Here is a 16,070-nt window from a genome sequence, read left to right on the forward strand (position 1 = left end):
AAAATGAATTTCAAGCAAACTTAGGGATTGCAATTTTTATTTAAGACAAAAATAAAAAATTTCATATTTAAAATATAAAAGGAAATATATAAAAAAGTGAATGTGAGAAACACGTTCACCGGGTAAAACGTGAAGAATCTGGCCCATGGTGTTAAAGAGTGTATGATAAAGTAATAATTTTATTTTAAATACTATGGTTATAAAATTTTCACAACATTTTTATAATAAATACTATGGTTACTAGTTGTTATTAGTAAACAACTTACCACCTAAGATTTGTTGTAAAAATATTGTGAAAATATTATGGATATTGCACCGTTTTTTTTTTAATGCCATAAAGCAATATAATTAGCCTTTTAAATAACTAGTGTGGGTTGCACGTGCTGGCCCTTTAGTGAGAAAATTAATATAAATTTTTTTTTTTTGAAGAAGTATGAAGTCATGTACTTAAATTTAAAATAGATATTTGAATATTTATTTATTATGACAATTTCTTAGAACTTATTTGCTAAATGTAATATCTACTCACCAAAAAATGCTACAAAGAATGATAATGAATATCATCATCTTTCTACAATATTTAAATTTTCACAATGAATGATAATATATGCTACAATTTTTTTGAAGATCTTCATTAAATTAAATACTTGCAATCATCTACAATGAAGATTTTGTTATTCATATTTCATTCTTTATTATCTTATTTTATGAGTCTAACTACAATATTTAGCTTACTTATTTTTAATGAATACCCTTTTAAGCAAGAAAATAAATTAAAAAAAGAACAAAATAACAAAAGACATATGTCATCAAAGTTTCTATTAGATAAAATTATAAGTCTAGAAGATTTAAACCTAATAAATTAGTATTCTCTAGGTAACAAATAGAACACCATATATCATTATTCTAACTTTCCAAGCATGACTACCAGTCTACCACATAAAATTCAAAATACACAGAAATTTTTTGGGACATTATAATTTAGTAGGAGCATATTAGACATTGCACAATGGAATATTTTAGGAATTATAAGATTTTGTTAGGGCTTAACTAAGAGAGAAACAATAGGGGTATATACTCATTTACAAAATATAAATGATGAAATTATTCAACTTTAGTTTAGAGGGGAATGCAACTACCTCGAATAAAAAGGAGGAAAGTTTTACTTCGTCAATTTGTGTGTGTTATGTGTGTGTTAAACAATATGTGTGTGTGTGTTTATTTATAAAAATAAAAAAAATAAAAAAAAATAAAAAAAATAAAAAAAAAAACTTGAAACAATGTGTTAAAAAAAAAAACCAAACTAAAAAAATTATGCATTAAACAATGAATTTTAGTTCAACAAATTGAATAAACCCAAAAACAAGTCTAGAAGCGCAACAAAAAGTCACGATATTTTTACAATACCTTTATTTCTAGCTATGGTGGGTCTTAGTCTGGTATTTTATTATTTTATTTTATAGTAATGTTATGTCCACAATATTTTCATAATAAATCTTAGGTGGTAAATTGCTACTAGTTTTAAATTGGGCTAACCACTTTAAACCGTGCGTTTAAAAATAAAATAAAGGCCAACTGAAGAAAATTGTGCCTAAAACAATGAATTTTGGCTTACTAAATTTGACTTAACCAAAAAAAGAGTCTAGAAACACAACAAAAAGTCACGATATTTTTACAATACTTTTATTTTTAGCTATGGTGGGTCCTATTATGATATTTTATTATTTTATTTTAGAGTAATGTTACATCCACAATATTTTCATGATAAATCATAGATAGTAAATTGCTACTGGTTTTAAATTGGGCTAACCACTTTTAACCGTGCATTTAAAAATAAAATAAAAAGCCAACTAAAGAAAATTATGCCTAAAACAATGAAGTTTGGCTTACTAAATTTGACTAAACAAAAAAATGAAGTCTAGGAACACAACAAAATGTCATACAAAAAATAAGTTTAGGAATATAACAAAATGTCACAACATTTTCATAATATTTTTTATTTCCAGCTGTGGTAGATTCCAGTTTGATATTTTATTATTTAATTTTTACGTCCACAGCATTTTCACAACAAATCTTAGGTAAAAAATTATTACTGGTTTTAAAATTATGTATTAAAAAAAAACAAACAAAAAGACAATACAAGAAAATTATGCGTGAAACATACAGTGAATTTTGGCTCACCCAATTTGACTATATGTTCTAAAAAAGAAGTCTAAGAATATAACAAAATATTAAAACATTTTCACAATTTTATTTTTAGAATCTGAATAAATATATTTTTATTTTATTTGAGAGAAATGATACATTCTTAAAAATTTTAGAATAAATTATAAATAACAAGTTACTATTGGTTTTAAATTGAACCCACTACTGATATCAATTTTTTATCCTTCAAAAATACCTTGCCACATAAAATTTGTTACAAAATTATTGTGAAAAATGTTGTGGACATAGCATTTCTTTTTATTTTATTTTATTTTATTTTGATCTATAAGGAACTGAGATGTCGCGATTGTGAAAATATTGTGACAAGAAGAAGATGTTATAACATTTTCATAATACATTTATATTTAGTTGTGACTGGTCTCAATCTCTTATTTTATTATTTTATTTTGACATTTAAAAAATTAACACCTCAATAATTATGAAAATATTGTAAAAATTTGTTGCGTTAGTGTAATTGTGTATGCACATATAATATTTAAAAGTACGAGCAAAACCAGCGTATTGTGAAAAGAAAAAGGGCCAATGAACAGTGCAAATTGTCAATAATTGTGAAAATATTGTACGAATTTGTTACGTCAATGTAACTGTACATACACATATAAATATTTAAAAGAAAAGACAAAAACAGTACAACCAAAACTGGCATACTGTGGTTTGTGGAAAAAAAAATCCTAATGAACAATGTTGTGAAAGTGTTGCGAAAAATGTTGTAGATGTAGCACTTCTTTTTTCTTCATACCTTAGTTTTAGTTGTGGATGATTCTAGTATGATATTTTATTTTAACCTATAAGGAATTAACATATCAATAATCGTAAAAATATTGTGATAATTTATTGTGTTAACTAACGGCTTTATATATAAAAAAAAATAATAATAATAAAATAAAAGAGTGGATAGGACGATATTACCCAAAAAAAAAAAAAAAAAAAAAAAAAAAAAGCAACAATGCAGAGGTTGAAACCAAAGCACTGTAGCTACAGTGCCAATCGAACAAACCAAATTGGTACTGTAGCAACTGTTCAAACAAAAAAAATAAAAAAATATAAAATATAAAAGGGACTCAATAAACCAAAAATATTGTTCAAAACACTGTTTTATTGTAAAAATTTGTTAAGTCAGTGCAACTCTACATGCACATATAAATATTTAAAAGAAACGACAAAAACAATACAACCAAAACTAGCATACTGTGGTTTGTAGAAAAAAAAAAAGCCTAATGAACAATGTTGTAAAAGTGTTGTGAAAAATGTTGTAAATGTAATACTTCTTTTTTTATAATACCTTTAGTTTTAGTTGTGGATGATTCTAGTATGGTATTTTATTTTAACCTATAAGGAATTAACATATCAACAATTGTAAAAATATTGTGACAATTTATTGTGTTAACTAACAGCTTTATATATAATAAAATAAAAATAAAATAAAATAAAAGAGTGGACAAGAAGATATTACCCCCAAAAAAAAACAGAGAAAAAAAAAAGAAAAGAAAAGAAAACGGCGAAAATTAAAAAAAAAAAAAGAAAAGAAAAAAAAGGGATAAAAGGGACTCAATAAGCCAAATTTGTACTGTAGGGGCATTGGTGCTTTTTATTGGCACTGTGGCAATTGTTCAAATTATAAATAAAAAAATTAAAAAAAAAAAGAGAAAAAAAAAAAAAAAGAAGAAAATAAAAGGAACTCAATAAACCAAATGTGTATGTATGGGCATTGGTGCTTTTTATTGGCACGGTAGCAAGTAGCAACTGTTCAAACTTGGAAAAAATAAATAAATAAATAAATAAAAGGGACTCAATAAACCAAATGTATACTGTAGAGGTATTGGTGCTTTTTATTGGCACTACAGCAACGGTTAAAGATTGAAAAAATAAAATAAAATAAAATAAAAGAAAGAAGAAAGGTGTACTATAAGGGCATTGGCGCTTTATATTGGCACCATAGCAACTGTTCAATCCACACAACAGACAAAATGCACAACGTACAGCTCAAGTATGCATTATTGGAACTCAATGATTCGATCTATATTTCATGAATGTAATTGAAGATAAGGTGTCAAGGTGCCAATATATATATCACCTAAACGTTAGTTCTATTCTCAAAAATAACACAGACTAATGGATCTAAAATTGTTGCAGTCATTGTGGCAAGAGTCGCATGGAGTACTAGCACATACCCTTCACTTCCTTATTCCTCTTCTTCTTCTACCTCTTATCCTTCTGCTTCTGCTTAGACACAATAGAGGTGGAAATCTCAATTTACCTCCATCCCCACCAAAGCTACCAATAGTTGGTAACCTTCATCAAATAGGCTCACTTCCCCACCGCTCTTTCCAAGCCCTTTCCAACAAGCATGGTCCCTTAATGTTCTTGCACTTAGGCTGTGTTCCAACTCTTGTAGTTTCCTCCCCAGAAATGGTGAAAGAAATGCTGACGAGCCATGATATTGTCTTTGCGAATCGAGCAAGAACAACTGCTGTAGATATCTTTCTCAATGGAAGCACAGACTTGGCGTTTGCACCCTATGGTGAGTATTGGAGACAAGTTAAAAAGATTTGTGTTCAAGAGCTTTTGAGCCCTGATAGAGTGCAATCATTTCAATTCTTAAGGGAAGAAGAGGTTGATATTATGATTAAGAAGATACAATGTTCATGTCAAGAAGGAAAACAGGTTAATATAAGTGAGATGTTGCTTACTGTCTCAAACAACATTGTGTTTAGAACTGTTATAGGACAAAGAAATGAAGGAGAAGATGGTAAGAGAAGGTATGGGGAGTTGTGGATGAGGGTAATGGAGGAATTTGCATGTTTTAGTTTTAGAGACTATTTTCCTTTTTTGGGATGGTTAGATGTGCTTACAGGTATAACCTCCAGACTGAAGAGGACTTTCAAAGACATAGATGCATTGTTCGAATTGGTGATGAAGGAGCACAAGGACAAGATGTTGACAACAGATGGTGGCCAGTCCAATAAGGAAAATTTTGTAGAAATTCTCCTCCAGCTTAAAGAAGATGGCATGCTTGACTTTGATCTAAATCAAGACAGCATCAAAGCAATCCTACTGGTCTCTCTCTCTCTCTCTCTCTCTTCCTTCTTTTTTCTTTTCCCATACAAAACAGTGATCATCTCTAAGTCTGAAAGTCCAAAATAAAAAGGTATATTCTCTCTCCATTTTGATTCTGAAAAAATCAAACAGTAAAAATTTTGTTTTTCAATTTTTCTTTAGGTGCTCGGTGCTCCTCAATCACTTCTTACCTTTCATTTCCATTTCTTGTTGGCTTTCCCTTTACCTTTCTTTTTTCTTTTTTTATTTAAATTTAATCTTTTTGTTGCTGGGCTTAACTTTGATTTTTTTTCTTTTTTCTTTTTATAGTATTCACTTTGTTTTTCTTTCACATATAAACTTAATTTATCACGTCAGATTAGGCAGCCACCTGAATGCTGCATGTTCAAGTACTGCAAAGTAGTTCCCTTGTTTTTGTGGTATGTATTTGATTAAAGGATAGGGGAAGAGATTGATAAAGATTAGAGGGCTTTTTCTTTTAAAAAAATCTAGACCAGACCCTTTTGTGCGGTTGCATTGCTATAACTCTAACGTGGTAGAATATTGAGTAGTAAATTCATGTTACCTTTCATTTCTATTTCTTGTTGGCTTTCCATTTACCTTTCTTTTTTCTTTTTTATTTAAATTTAATCTTTTTGTTGCTGAGCTTAACTTTGAATTTTCTTTTTCTTTTTCTTTTTCTTTTTTATAGTATTCAGGTTGTTTTTCTTTCACATATAAACTTAATTTATCACGTTAGATTAGGCAGACACCTGAATGCTGCATGTTCAAGTACTGCAAAGTAGGTCCCTTGTTTTTGTGGTATGTATTTGATTGAAGGATAGGTGAAGGGATTGATAAAGATTAGAGGGCTTTTTCTTTTTTTTTTAAATCTAGACCAGAACCTTTTTTGCGGTTGCATTGCTATAACTCTGACGTGGTAGGATATTGAGTGGTAAATTCATGTTACCTTTCATTTTCATTTCTTGTTGGCTTTCCATTTACCTGTCTTTTTTCTTTTTTATTTAAATTTAATCTTTTTGTTGCTAAGCTGAACTTTGAATTTTTTTTCTTTTCTTTTTATTTTTATAGTATTCACGTTGTTTTTCTTTCACATATAAACTTAATTTATCACGTCAGATTAGGCAAACACCTGAATGGTGCATGTTCAAGTACTGCAAAGTAGGTCCCTTGTTTTTGTGGTATGTATTTGATTGAAGGATAGGTGAAGGGATTGATAAAGATTAGAGGGCTTTTTCTTTTTTTTAAAATCTAGACCAGAACCTTTTGTGCAATTGCATTGCTATAACTTTGACGTGGTAGAATATTGAGTGGTAAAATAACTCTGATGTGGTAGAATATTGAGTGATAAATTCATATTATTTTTCATTTCCATTTCTTGTTGGCTTTCCATTTACCTTTCTTTTTTCTTTTTTATTTAAATTTAATCTTTTTGTTGCTGAGCTTAACTTTGAATTTTTTTTTTCTTTTTCTTTTTATAGTATTCACGTTGTTTTTCTTTCACATATAAACTTAATTTATCACGTCAGATTAGGCAGACACCTGAATGCTGCATGTTCAAGTACTGCAAAGTAGGTCCCTTGTTTTTGTGGTATGTATTTGATTGAAGGATAGGTGAAGGGATTGATAAAGATTAGAGGGCTTTTTCTTTTTTTTTTAAATCTAGACCAGAACCTTTTGTGCAATTGCATTGCTATAACTCTGACGACGTAGAATATTGAGCGGTAAATTTATGTAAAAGTGACAAATAATCAATCACATTCTAAGATAATTATTAAAAATTTGTGTAAACCCCTAGAATTACTCTTTTTTTTTTTTTTTAATTGACTTCTGTCTGCACTTGTTTTTATTGGTAGCCCCTTTTTCTTATAATAAAGATTTTAATCAAATCTAAATGTCTGTGTGAAAGTCACTAAATATATAAATATAAAATATAAATAGTTTATAATTTGTATTCGTAATTCATTGAGTATGGTGAATTAGTTTTTACGTATACAAGTTTAGAGTATAAGCCTATAAGGTGATTCTATTATTTAATAAAGTCAAAATTATGCTTTTTATAAACCCATTTTTTATTGTTCTATACTTTAATGTTTCTTTTATTCTAGTTAAATTACAATTTTTCTTTTAAATATAGTTTTTTAAAAGATGTTTTACAAATAAATGAAATTTTTCTTATTAAAGTACTAAATTCTATTAAAAGGCTAGCTTCTTTTATAAATACATGTATTGCTTACAAAATGTTACTAACAATATTTGCTACAATTCCTTCAAAGTTTATCAAAATTAAAATTGATAAAATTCTATTTAATACAAAATATGTCACAAAAAATATTACGTGATTTAGTCATATTATCAATTGAGAATAAAATATATATTAGCTAAACTTAATTATAATTTTTGTATCTCAAAAGGCAATAAGAAAATATTTTAACGAAAAAAAAAACTATAAAAAAAAGAATTAAATAAATTGCAATTAATTAATACTTAAATATAAGAAAATATCCTACTTAAAATTTTCTCCTTAGGCAACAAAATACATCAAATCGGCCCTACAAACGACTAGAGCAAGCGTTAAGTTTATACATATACATACATATACAAATAAATATAGACTAAAGCTTTTTATTTGGTTTGAAATTCAGGATATGTTTGTGGGATCAACTGATACTTCCATGGCAACAATGGAGTGGGCAATGGCGGAGCTCATGAAAAAACCAAATATCATGAAGAAAGCACAAGAAGAGGTCAGAGAAGTGGTTGGAAGGAAATCAAAGGTGGTTATAAATGATGTCAATCAAATGTGCTACTTAAAATGTATCGTCAAGGAGACACTTCGATTACATCCTCCTGTGCCATTCTTGGTTCCTAGAGAAACATCTGCAAATGCTAGACTTGGTGGCTATGACATTCCTTGTAAAACAAGAGTGTATGTCAATTCTTGGGCCCTTCAAAGAGACCCCAAATTCTGGGACAAGGCTGAGGAGTTCCTTCCAGAGAGATTCAATGCTAATAATAGCAATCCGATTGATTTTATAGGCCAAGACTTTCAATATATCCCATTTGGAGGTGGAAGAAGGGTATGCCCTGGTATGTCAGCTGGACTTAAAACAGTTGAGTATGTTCTTGCCAACCTCTTATATTGGTTTGATTGGGAGTTTCTTGGTAGTGCAATAGGAGAGGAGTTGGACATGAGTGAGGTATTTGGGCTTAGTATTCATAAGAAAGTCCCTCTTTATCTTGCTGCAACTCCTTACCATCCTTAAGCCTATGAGTCTATAGATGTTTGTGAGCTACTAAGCTTCAAGTCTCAGTGTAGTTGTCATGTTCTTGTTTAAATCTTTTACTTTTTATGAAATTGTGTATTCTTGTGTTGCTAAATAGCTTTTGGAGCTAATATATACTAGAATAAGGGTTCCAAATATGTTAAAGAAAGCTTCATTTAGGTTAAACTTGTCACAATGGAAGCACAACAAAAGTACATTTTCAACACTAAGAAAAATACCTTTTATAAGCAAGAAATGAGAAAAATTCTCAATTCAATCCACAGTATAAATCCACAAATATCTTGACATGAGTAATTACATAACCATAAAGCATAATGTCTTTTGGAGCAATAATTGATAGCTTTGTTGCAAAAAAAAAAATGAAAAAAATTTCTCCTCCTCTCATTTTATATCCATTGTTTTACCTAATATCCATAATTGAAGCATTAATGTACACATTTTAAAAGGTAAAATGGTAATGTCCACAATTGAGACATGAAAGGTTATGGCTGCACCATCGGCAAGGGGTTTTCCAATTTTTGATAGTGAAGAAACTGAGATTTTGGCTTGTCGTAGGGTGATATGTTTTGCTATCGAAACTGAGTTTAGGGAACTGGTTATCGAAGGCGATAATGTTTTTGTAATGAGAGCGCTCTCAAGGTCTGACAAGCAGTTTTCTTGGCTTAGACATATTCTACAAGTTTATGTGCTTCTTAGTTAGTAATGTTTGATGTGAGGCTAATTCTGTAGCTCACATTTTAGCTCATTATATGTGACTAATGATATTGTTTGGTGGGAGGATTCTCCACCTCTCGTCCAGGAGTCTGTTTTTTTATTTACCTCATTTACTTTAAATAAAATTCAATTTTGTTTTCACAAAAAAAAAAAATAAAACATAAAAGTGGATGTAAAAAAGTGGACACGAGATAATAATATTCTCAAATATGTTACATATTGATTGCATTCTCGTGAATATATTTTATAACAGAAGATAGAGTTTCTTAAAGCCGATTGTATGCCTTTGGCTAACGCATGTGCAACTTTAATTTGTCTAGTGGGTACATATTGGAAAGTAATCTTTTTTTTTTTTAACTGTTGATATTCTATAGGGTGATGATCACAAATTTACAACATAACAATGATGCATCCCTCATACAGTCATATAGATTTTCTACTTTATCTCCTAGACCTAGAGTAATAATGGTGATCATTTTTCATAAAGTTTTTTTTTTTTTTTTTTTTTTTGATGGGGATAATTTTTCATAAAGTTAATTTCAATGATGAATGTATATATACGACTCTACCAAGGGTAAAAGGTTGTGTTTGTTTCTAACTTTAAACTCTTAAGAAGGAAATAAATCATTCCTGAAAAAGAGTGTCTTTAAATTGAGCAGTAAAGTCAAGTTTTTTATTACTCCTATCTTTAACGAGAATTGTGTCATCATAACCTTCTATTCAGGATTTATTTATTTTTAAATGTACCAGACAGGGCGCATACATTAATAATGTAACGCCGATCTATTAAAGGCTCAAGACAAACCAAAATGAATTTTTAAGTCTACACAGGGACCCTTATACAAGAAAGCTTCCCCTATTTTTTCAAAATATTGGGCCCAAAATTTTTAACAGCTTGAAATCTGTCACAACACCTAACATGCATAGAAGCCAGATTAAATTCGCCCCACAAATTGGGCTTGAAGGCCCGAGAGGCCCAAAACTTCAATTCATCTAAGGACCTGGCCTAAAGCCTGTTGTGTTCCTCACGAAAGCCCAAATTCCCTCCTTACATAAAATAGGCAACCCAAGGGGCTCATGGTCTGCCCAAGGACTAAAATATGAAAAAAAAAAAAAAAAAAAAAAAAAAAAAAAAAAAAAAAAATTCTCTTCCACTCATTTTAGATCCATAATTCCTTGGACCATGTCCCATTTCAAGCACATGAGAAATTGAGCACAACCCACTAAGCAAGGAAGCAAAATGGAAAGAATAAAGCGGAAAGGGGGAAAGGGGAAACAAGATCATGATAAGTGTACAAGAAATTAAAAAAAAAAATGCACTTAGGATATTTATTAATTGACTATTTTAGAAAAAAAAAATTCTACTTTTATAAGAAATATAAAAAATTGTCAAAAAAAAATCTTTTTCCCATAAAAAGTTTCAAAAGATATTTTCTAAATTAATATCTTTAAAGAATCTGATATCCACTCTTCTTAACTTTCTTCTTACTACCAACTCAAGGGAAAAGACAAAACCAAAAGTAGCCTCATCTTGCCTTGGAGTTTCAAACCAAGGAAAGTTATGCCCAAAGATTTAAAAGTGAGTTTGGTTTAGTTTTTTGTAATTATATTTTTTTTTTAAAGTGACGTTTATAAAAAGTATAATATGAAATTGGACTTTTTTTTTTTTTTTTTTTCTAAAAGCATAGTATTTGAAAAAAAAACTGTTAAAAAATGCTTTTTGAAAAAGTTAAAAAAGTTAGTGTTTGACTAACGGTTCTCAAAATTGTGATATTTTTCAAGGGTAAAATTGGATTTTTGAGAAAAAGTTGATGGTAAATTAAGGAAAAGGCAAAACTTTTCCAACAGTAATGTTTTAAACTATTCAAAGCAACTTTCGTGTTTTACAATTGCAACTCCATTGGTGCCACATGAAAACATAAAAATCACATTTTGGGAACTAATGGTCTGTTTGGAAGTTAAAAAAAGGAGGGGGAGTAGAGTAGAGGGAGGAAGAGTAATTTAATTACCTTGTTTGGAAGTTTTTTAAGGAAGGAGGGGGAGGGGTTTGGAGGGGTTTCAACCACCTCTAACCCCTCATTTTTAATTCCCCCAAATTTGAGAGATTTGGAGGGAGAGTAGAGTAGATAAATTATTAACTAAATAAATTTCCCAATTTACCTTTTCTAGATTAATAATAGACCAATGTTGCAAGTCCATTTTCAAATAGGGGTAAATTTGTCTATTTTAATCATTTCCTCTCCTCTCCATCCTAATTTTTAAAACTTCCAAACAAGGGGAATGGCTAATTACTCCCTTCCCCCTTACTAATTTTAAAAACATCCAAACAAAGTAGAGGGGAACCATTCCCCTCTACTCTCCTCCCCACTACTCTTCTCCTCTCTACTCCCCTCTACTCTTCCCCCTCTCTAAACTTCCAAACAAGCCATAAGGGTCGGTTTGGATAGAACTTATTTTGCTGAAACTGAAAACTTATTACTGAAAACACTGTAGCAAATAAGTGAAAAAACGTAGATGAAAGTACCAAACCTGGGGACTGTAGCGGAGCTGAAAGGACTGTAGCATATAAATACCAAAGTTCAACTCTTTTTTCCTTTCCTTCTCTATTCACTCCTCACCGTACCCTAGCTAACGCTTGTGCCTTTAGAGAGTTCCATGCCCACCAGAGAAATCTACAAGGAAGACCTACATTAGTCCGACACCGGCGAAGAGCTCAAGTGAGAAATCCCCGAGGAAGACAACCCCTGTCTGACACCGGCGTGTACTCTTCCTTCAAAACAAGGATATCACATCAGAACAGGGATCACATAACTCACAGCCTACATCCACCTGCCACATTCCTTCTTCCCCACAAAGCTCTTGAAACTTGTGAGGTTATGAATTATACAATCCCAAAGATTCCCAGGTGTCAAGAAATAAATAGCACCTAAGTTTGTTAGCTGATTTTTTTTTTTTTTTTTTTTTTTGGGTAACATCCACAGGAAATTTTTGGGTCAAATTGGCCTAATCTGGGTTCTGATTCATAAATGTAAATGTTAGCTGAGTTATTATTTTTTGGGTATGTGTTTATTCTTAATTTTGATTTTCTGTCTCTTTGTTTTGGATGATTTTATAGATTCTATTTTAATTAGCTAAGTTGTTGGGGATTGGTGACTTCTACTATGAACTTGGTGTGTATTGCCTTTTTTGATTCTTTATTGTCTGTCTTATCAATGAAAAGTGTTTAATGTCTCAAATGTGTTGGTTGATTCTAAAGTTCTTTAGATGATATGTAAATAAATATGCTAGGAGAGAGTGAGTGAGAGAAAGTATATGTGGTTTCTTTGTACTACATGAAGAAATTAGATTATGCACATGAATAGAGAAAGAGATTGGGGGAGGGGAGGGGGGTTGCTGAACTTAGAAATAGACAATGAGTTTCAGTTGCCAGTTTGTGCTTCTGTTAATTTGCGTTGTGCTATCCCTAGTCATTACTGGGATTTGGTATATTCCCTTGTCTGCCTAAGTTGTGTTCCCTGGTTTAATTCTTTTATTTATTAAAAAATTGATCATTCTTTTTTATATTGAATTTTGAAAGTAGGATTTGTAATGTATTTTTGGACCCTTCTACTTGTGAGAACTCATGCATTTTATCAGATTTTCCGATAGGATAAGAACTCTTCCCTCTCTTTTGCCTGTTGGACCAAATTAAGAATCTACCAATTGTGAATTAGTTTCTTTCTTCACTTATTATTGTTTACTTTCTAGTTGTCCCTTAAACTAAAAAACTTACTTATCATGATTTTTGGAAAATATAATACTTAAAAGTCAAAAACTGAGCTGCTTGGCTAGACACGACTACAAATTGTTGAGATCTGCTTAGCAAAAAAACCCCACAATGGAGGTTTGATAAACCTGCAGGAACTCTGCATTCTGCTTCATCAGCGGAAAAGTGATCGTGAAGATGTTTCTGAGGATGACTGCCTACGTGCTATAAGTAAACTGAAGGTATTCTGGTTTCATCATAATCATTTCCTTTATCACTTGTATTTGCGTAGAGAATATATGTTTCATTTGAAGTTTCAAAAATTAATGATAGACTTACTTTCTTGATCTGCCTGCTAGAAATTTCTTGAACAATGGGTGGCTTTTTTTCTCTTTTGATGAATGAGCTTAGAATTAATTCATCAATCGAAACAAATACAACACACTGCCCGCTGCCACCAGAGAGGACACCAAGACAGCGCTGCTAAAAGGGAAAACAGAGCAGACTGACATCTAAACAAATAGAACTAACTCTTAACAAAAACAGTAACTGGAATAGACTACACAAAAATCTATTCTGGACAGTGGACTTTACATTCTTATGCAAATATAATCTACACCTAACATCCTGTTTCTCAGCTTGAAGAATTTCAGCCTCAATACAAACCTTCCCAACATAATTCAAGTGTTTTGATCTTGCCATATATGATAAATGATAGCTGCCATGAAATTCTGCTGATAATATTTGGCAAACTCTTCCCCTTCAGTATATGTTTGGATGCAAGCGATTTATGGTTGAAAGTTGAAACCTTTTGCTGTTGATGTATAATTTGTTTTGCAAGAAGAGGGTTTAGGTTTTGGATCTTCATTTTTTTTTTTTAAATTATTTACTGTAAATTTGTAACAAACGTAGGAAAAGAGAAGGGAAGCCTTCTCTTTCAATTTTTTGGTTTTGGTTTTGCTCTTGAAAGCTGGGTTCATGAGACTACCCCTGTGAAAATGGAAATTATGGGATCTAGATCTGTTGTATGAATATGATTTGAAGGAAGTCAAGGGATTATTTCTTTTGGGTTATGGACAAGGTATAAATTTAGCCTCTCTGTCATGCGCTAACTCTTCCCATCTAACATATGCGAATGTGAACTTCATGTCAAAGTCGCATGCGTACATGCAATTTGTTGTGGTGATCCCTTTCCTGCCATAGTACGGGTGTTGCTCATCAACTCGTACAACCACGGGGACGTGGACCCCATCAATCACACCAATGCAACCCTAACCATTACCATAAAAATACCATGTGAAATGGAATACGTGGTATGACCATAAAGATAATTTGAATAAAATCAAGTGAAGATACGAAATTCAAAAAGTACCTTGAAATGTGGCCAATATCAATCTGAATGCTTAATATATTCTGGCACATCCCGAAATGTACGATCAGCAGGCTTGATAATGTCTATTGCCATAACGGTAGCTAACAATGTAACTACCGTGGCCACGTGTCGATGCATTGTCTCACCCGAGTGCTGAAATCTATCCTGCACCATTCTGTTACCCTCAGCATGACCAAGTACCACCAATGTCATTGCTAGAGACTCTTCCAAGCAAACTCTTTTGGTACCATTATATCCATACTGGCATAGTGTATTACACAATTGTCCAAACACATGGCTTGACATTCTAAACTGTCTTCAACATTTCTTCTCATTTCCAATTAATATGTACTGTACCCATTCATACCCTGTTTGTATATTCGTATGCAATGGTACTTTGGTCATATAAGTCTCCACGTAAGCTAGACATGCACACCCAGTTAGATATGCTACGAGTACAATGTTGTCACTCAGGTCGAAGTCTGCGTCCCTACATATGTTACTGACTTTAATTGCATGTACAAATACGAATGTGATACTGTAATATGTAGGCTAAAAACAAGTTGTTAAATTTTATTAAACCTTTATTAGTACTAGGCTCAAACTATGGTGGTAACAATAAATTAACAATCCAAAGCATATGCTTTCACGATTTGCTTCCATGTTTTCTAAAAATTGTAGATTCACATCTAGAGGGGAAAGTATAGAAACTCACTGGTGTTGGGAATTAGATGAGTCGTTTAGCAAATCCATCCTTTTGTATAACTTCAAACTGCTTTACTGCTATTGAACAATGACCTATATGAAGTCAAGCTTAAAATTCAAATCCTTGAAAGTGTTAAGATATCAAATGCTACAAAACCAAGAAGAAATAATAATCACAAAATAGTGTAAGCACTGGTTATAGAACAAATAATAGACATTACAACTAGATGATTAGACTGCTAAACCACGATCACAAGGTATTTCTATACTAAAGGAATTATATCAACTTTGGAAGTGTTAATTAGTTCTTTTTTACAATGTGTTATTCCTTGGTAGTTTTATAAGTTTTGTTTTGGAAGAAAGTGACTAGTTTCTAAGAGCAATGTAAAATCGAATGGAGGCATTCAAAAGTTAAGTGTCAAACTCACAGGCTTTAATTGTCAAAGCAATAGACAGAGATGACTTTTAAAGTGAAAAAGGAAAATCAAGCTGATGCCTTTCTCATGAGTGCATTATTGGAAAATAAAGCATGGTATACTCTTTTGAAATTGTGGGTCAATTACATCTAAATGGGCATTTGCAATGTGCACCCCAAATATCAAATTCTGCAATCAATACTAAACTATGAAATCATTTGCAGTGCATATCCTTAATTACAACAAAAACAAAAACTGTGAGCACTAACCAGCATCTGAATCTGAATTTGAGGTTAATCTAATATTTTGGAAATTAACTTGGATGGTGGAAGGACATTACAAATTAATCTCAAGTTAATTTAAGCCTCATTCTCCTTTTTAGTTTTTGGAAGCACAAACTTCAAACTCAACAGAAATTGACCCAACCAATGGCCTATCAACTGGTATACTCACAGACACAGCACACTTATTATTATGTAAGTTATATTCCATTTTGAGTAAATTGGCTAGAAAGAACATACTGACTAAAATACCTTCTGAAAATTTAT

At 31.2% G+C, this 16,070-nt stretch overlaps 1 protein-coding gene and 1 long non-coding RNA gene across 2 annotated transcripts; both read left to right on the top strand.

The window, feature by feature from the left end:
* The first annotated feature begins 4,141 nt into the window (after positions 1-4,141).
* LOC126717195 (cytochrome P450 71A1-like) lies at positions 4,142-8,707 on the top strand. Its single transcript, XM_050418633.1, has 2 exons — positions 4,142-5,283; positions 7,929-8,707. The coding sequence occupies exons 1-2, from the start codon at positions 4,339-4,341 to the stop codon at positions 8,547-8,549; spliced, it is 1,566 nt and encodes a 521-aa protein (XP_050274590.1). The 5' UTR covers positions 4,142-4,338; the 3' UTR covers positions 8,550-8,707.
* Positions 5,381-7,074, top strand: LOC126717196 (uncharacterized). Its single transcript, XR_007652456.1, has 2 exons — positions 5,381-6,068; positions 6,449-7,074. It is a non-coding gene; the product is annotated as an uncharacterized LOC126717196 (long non-coding RNA).
* Positions 8,708-16,070: the final 7,363 nt, after the last annotated feature.

The sequence above is a fragment of the Quercus robur genome, chromosome 3 (assembly GCF_932294415.1).
Source record: "Quercus robur chromosome 3, dhQueRobu3.1, whole genome shotgun sequence".
Taxonomy (NCBI): domain Eukaryota; kingdom Viridiplantae; phylum Streptophyta; class Magnoliopsida; order Fagales; family Fagaceae; genus Quercus; species Quercus robur.

Excerpts from the sequence above, each read along its gene's own strand:
- LOC126717195 (XM_050418633.1), top strand. The coding sequence starts at position 4,339 with ATGGATCTAAAATTGTTGCAGTCATTGTGGCAAGAGTCGCATGGAGTA. Across the intron at positions 5,284-7,928 it reads GCATCAAAGCAATCCTACTG|GATATGTTTGTGGGATCAAC; the intron begins GTCTCTCTCTCT and ends TTTGAAATTCAG.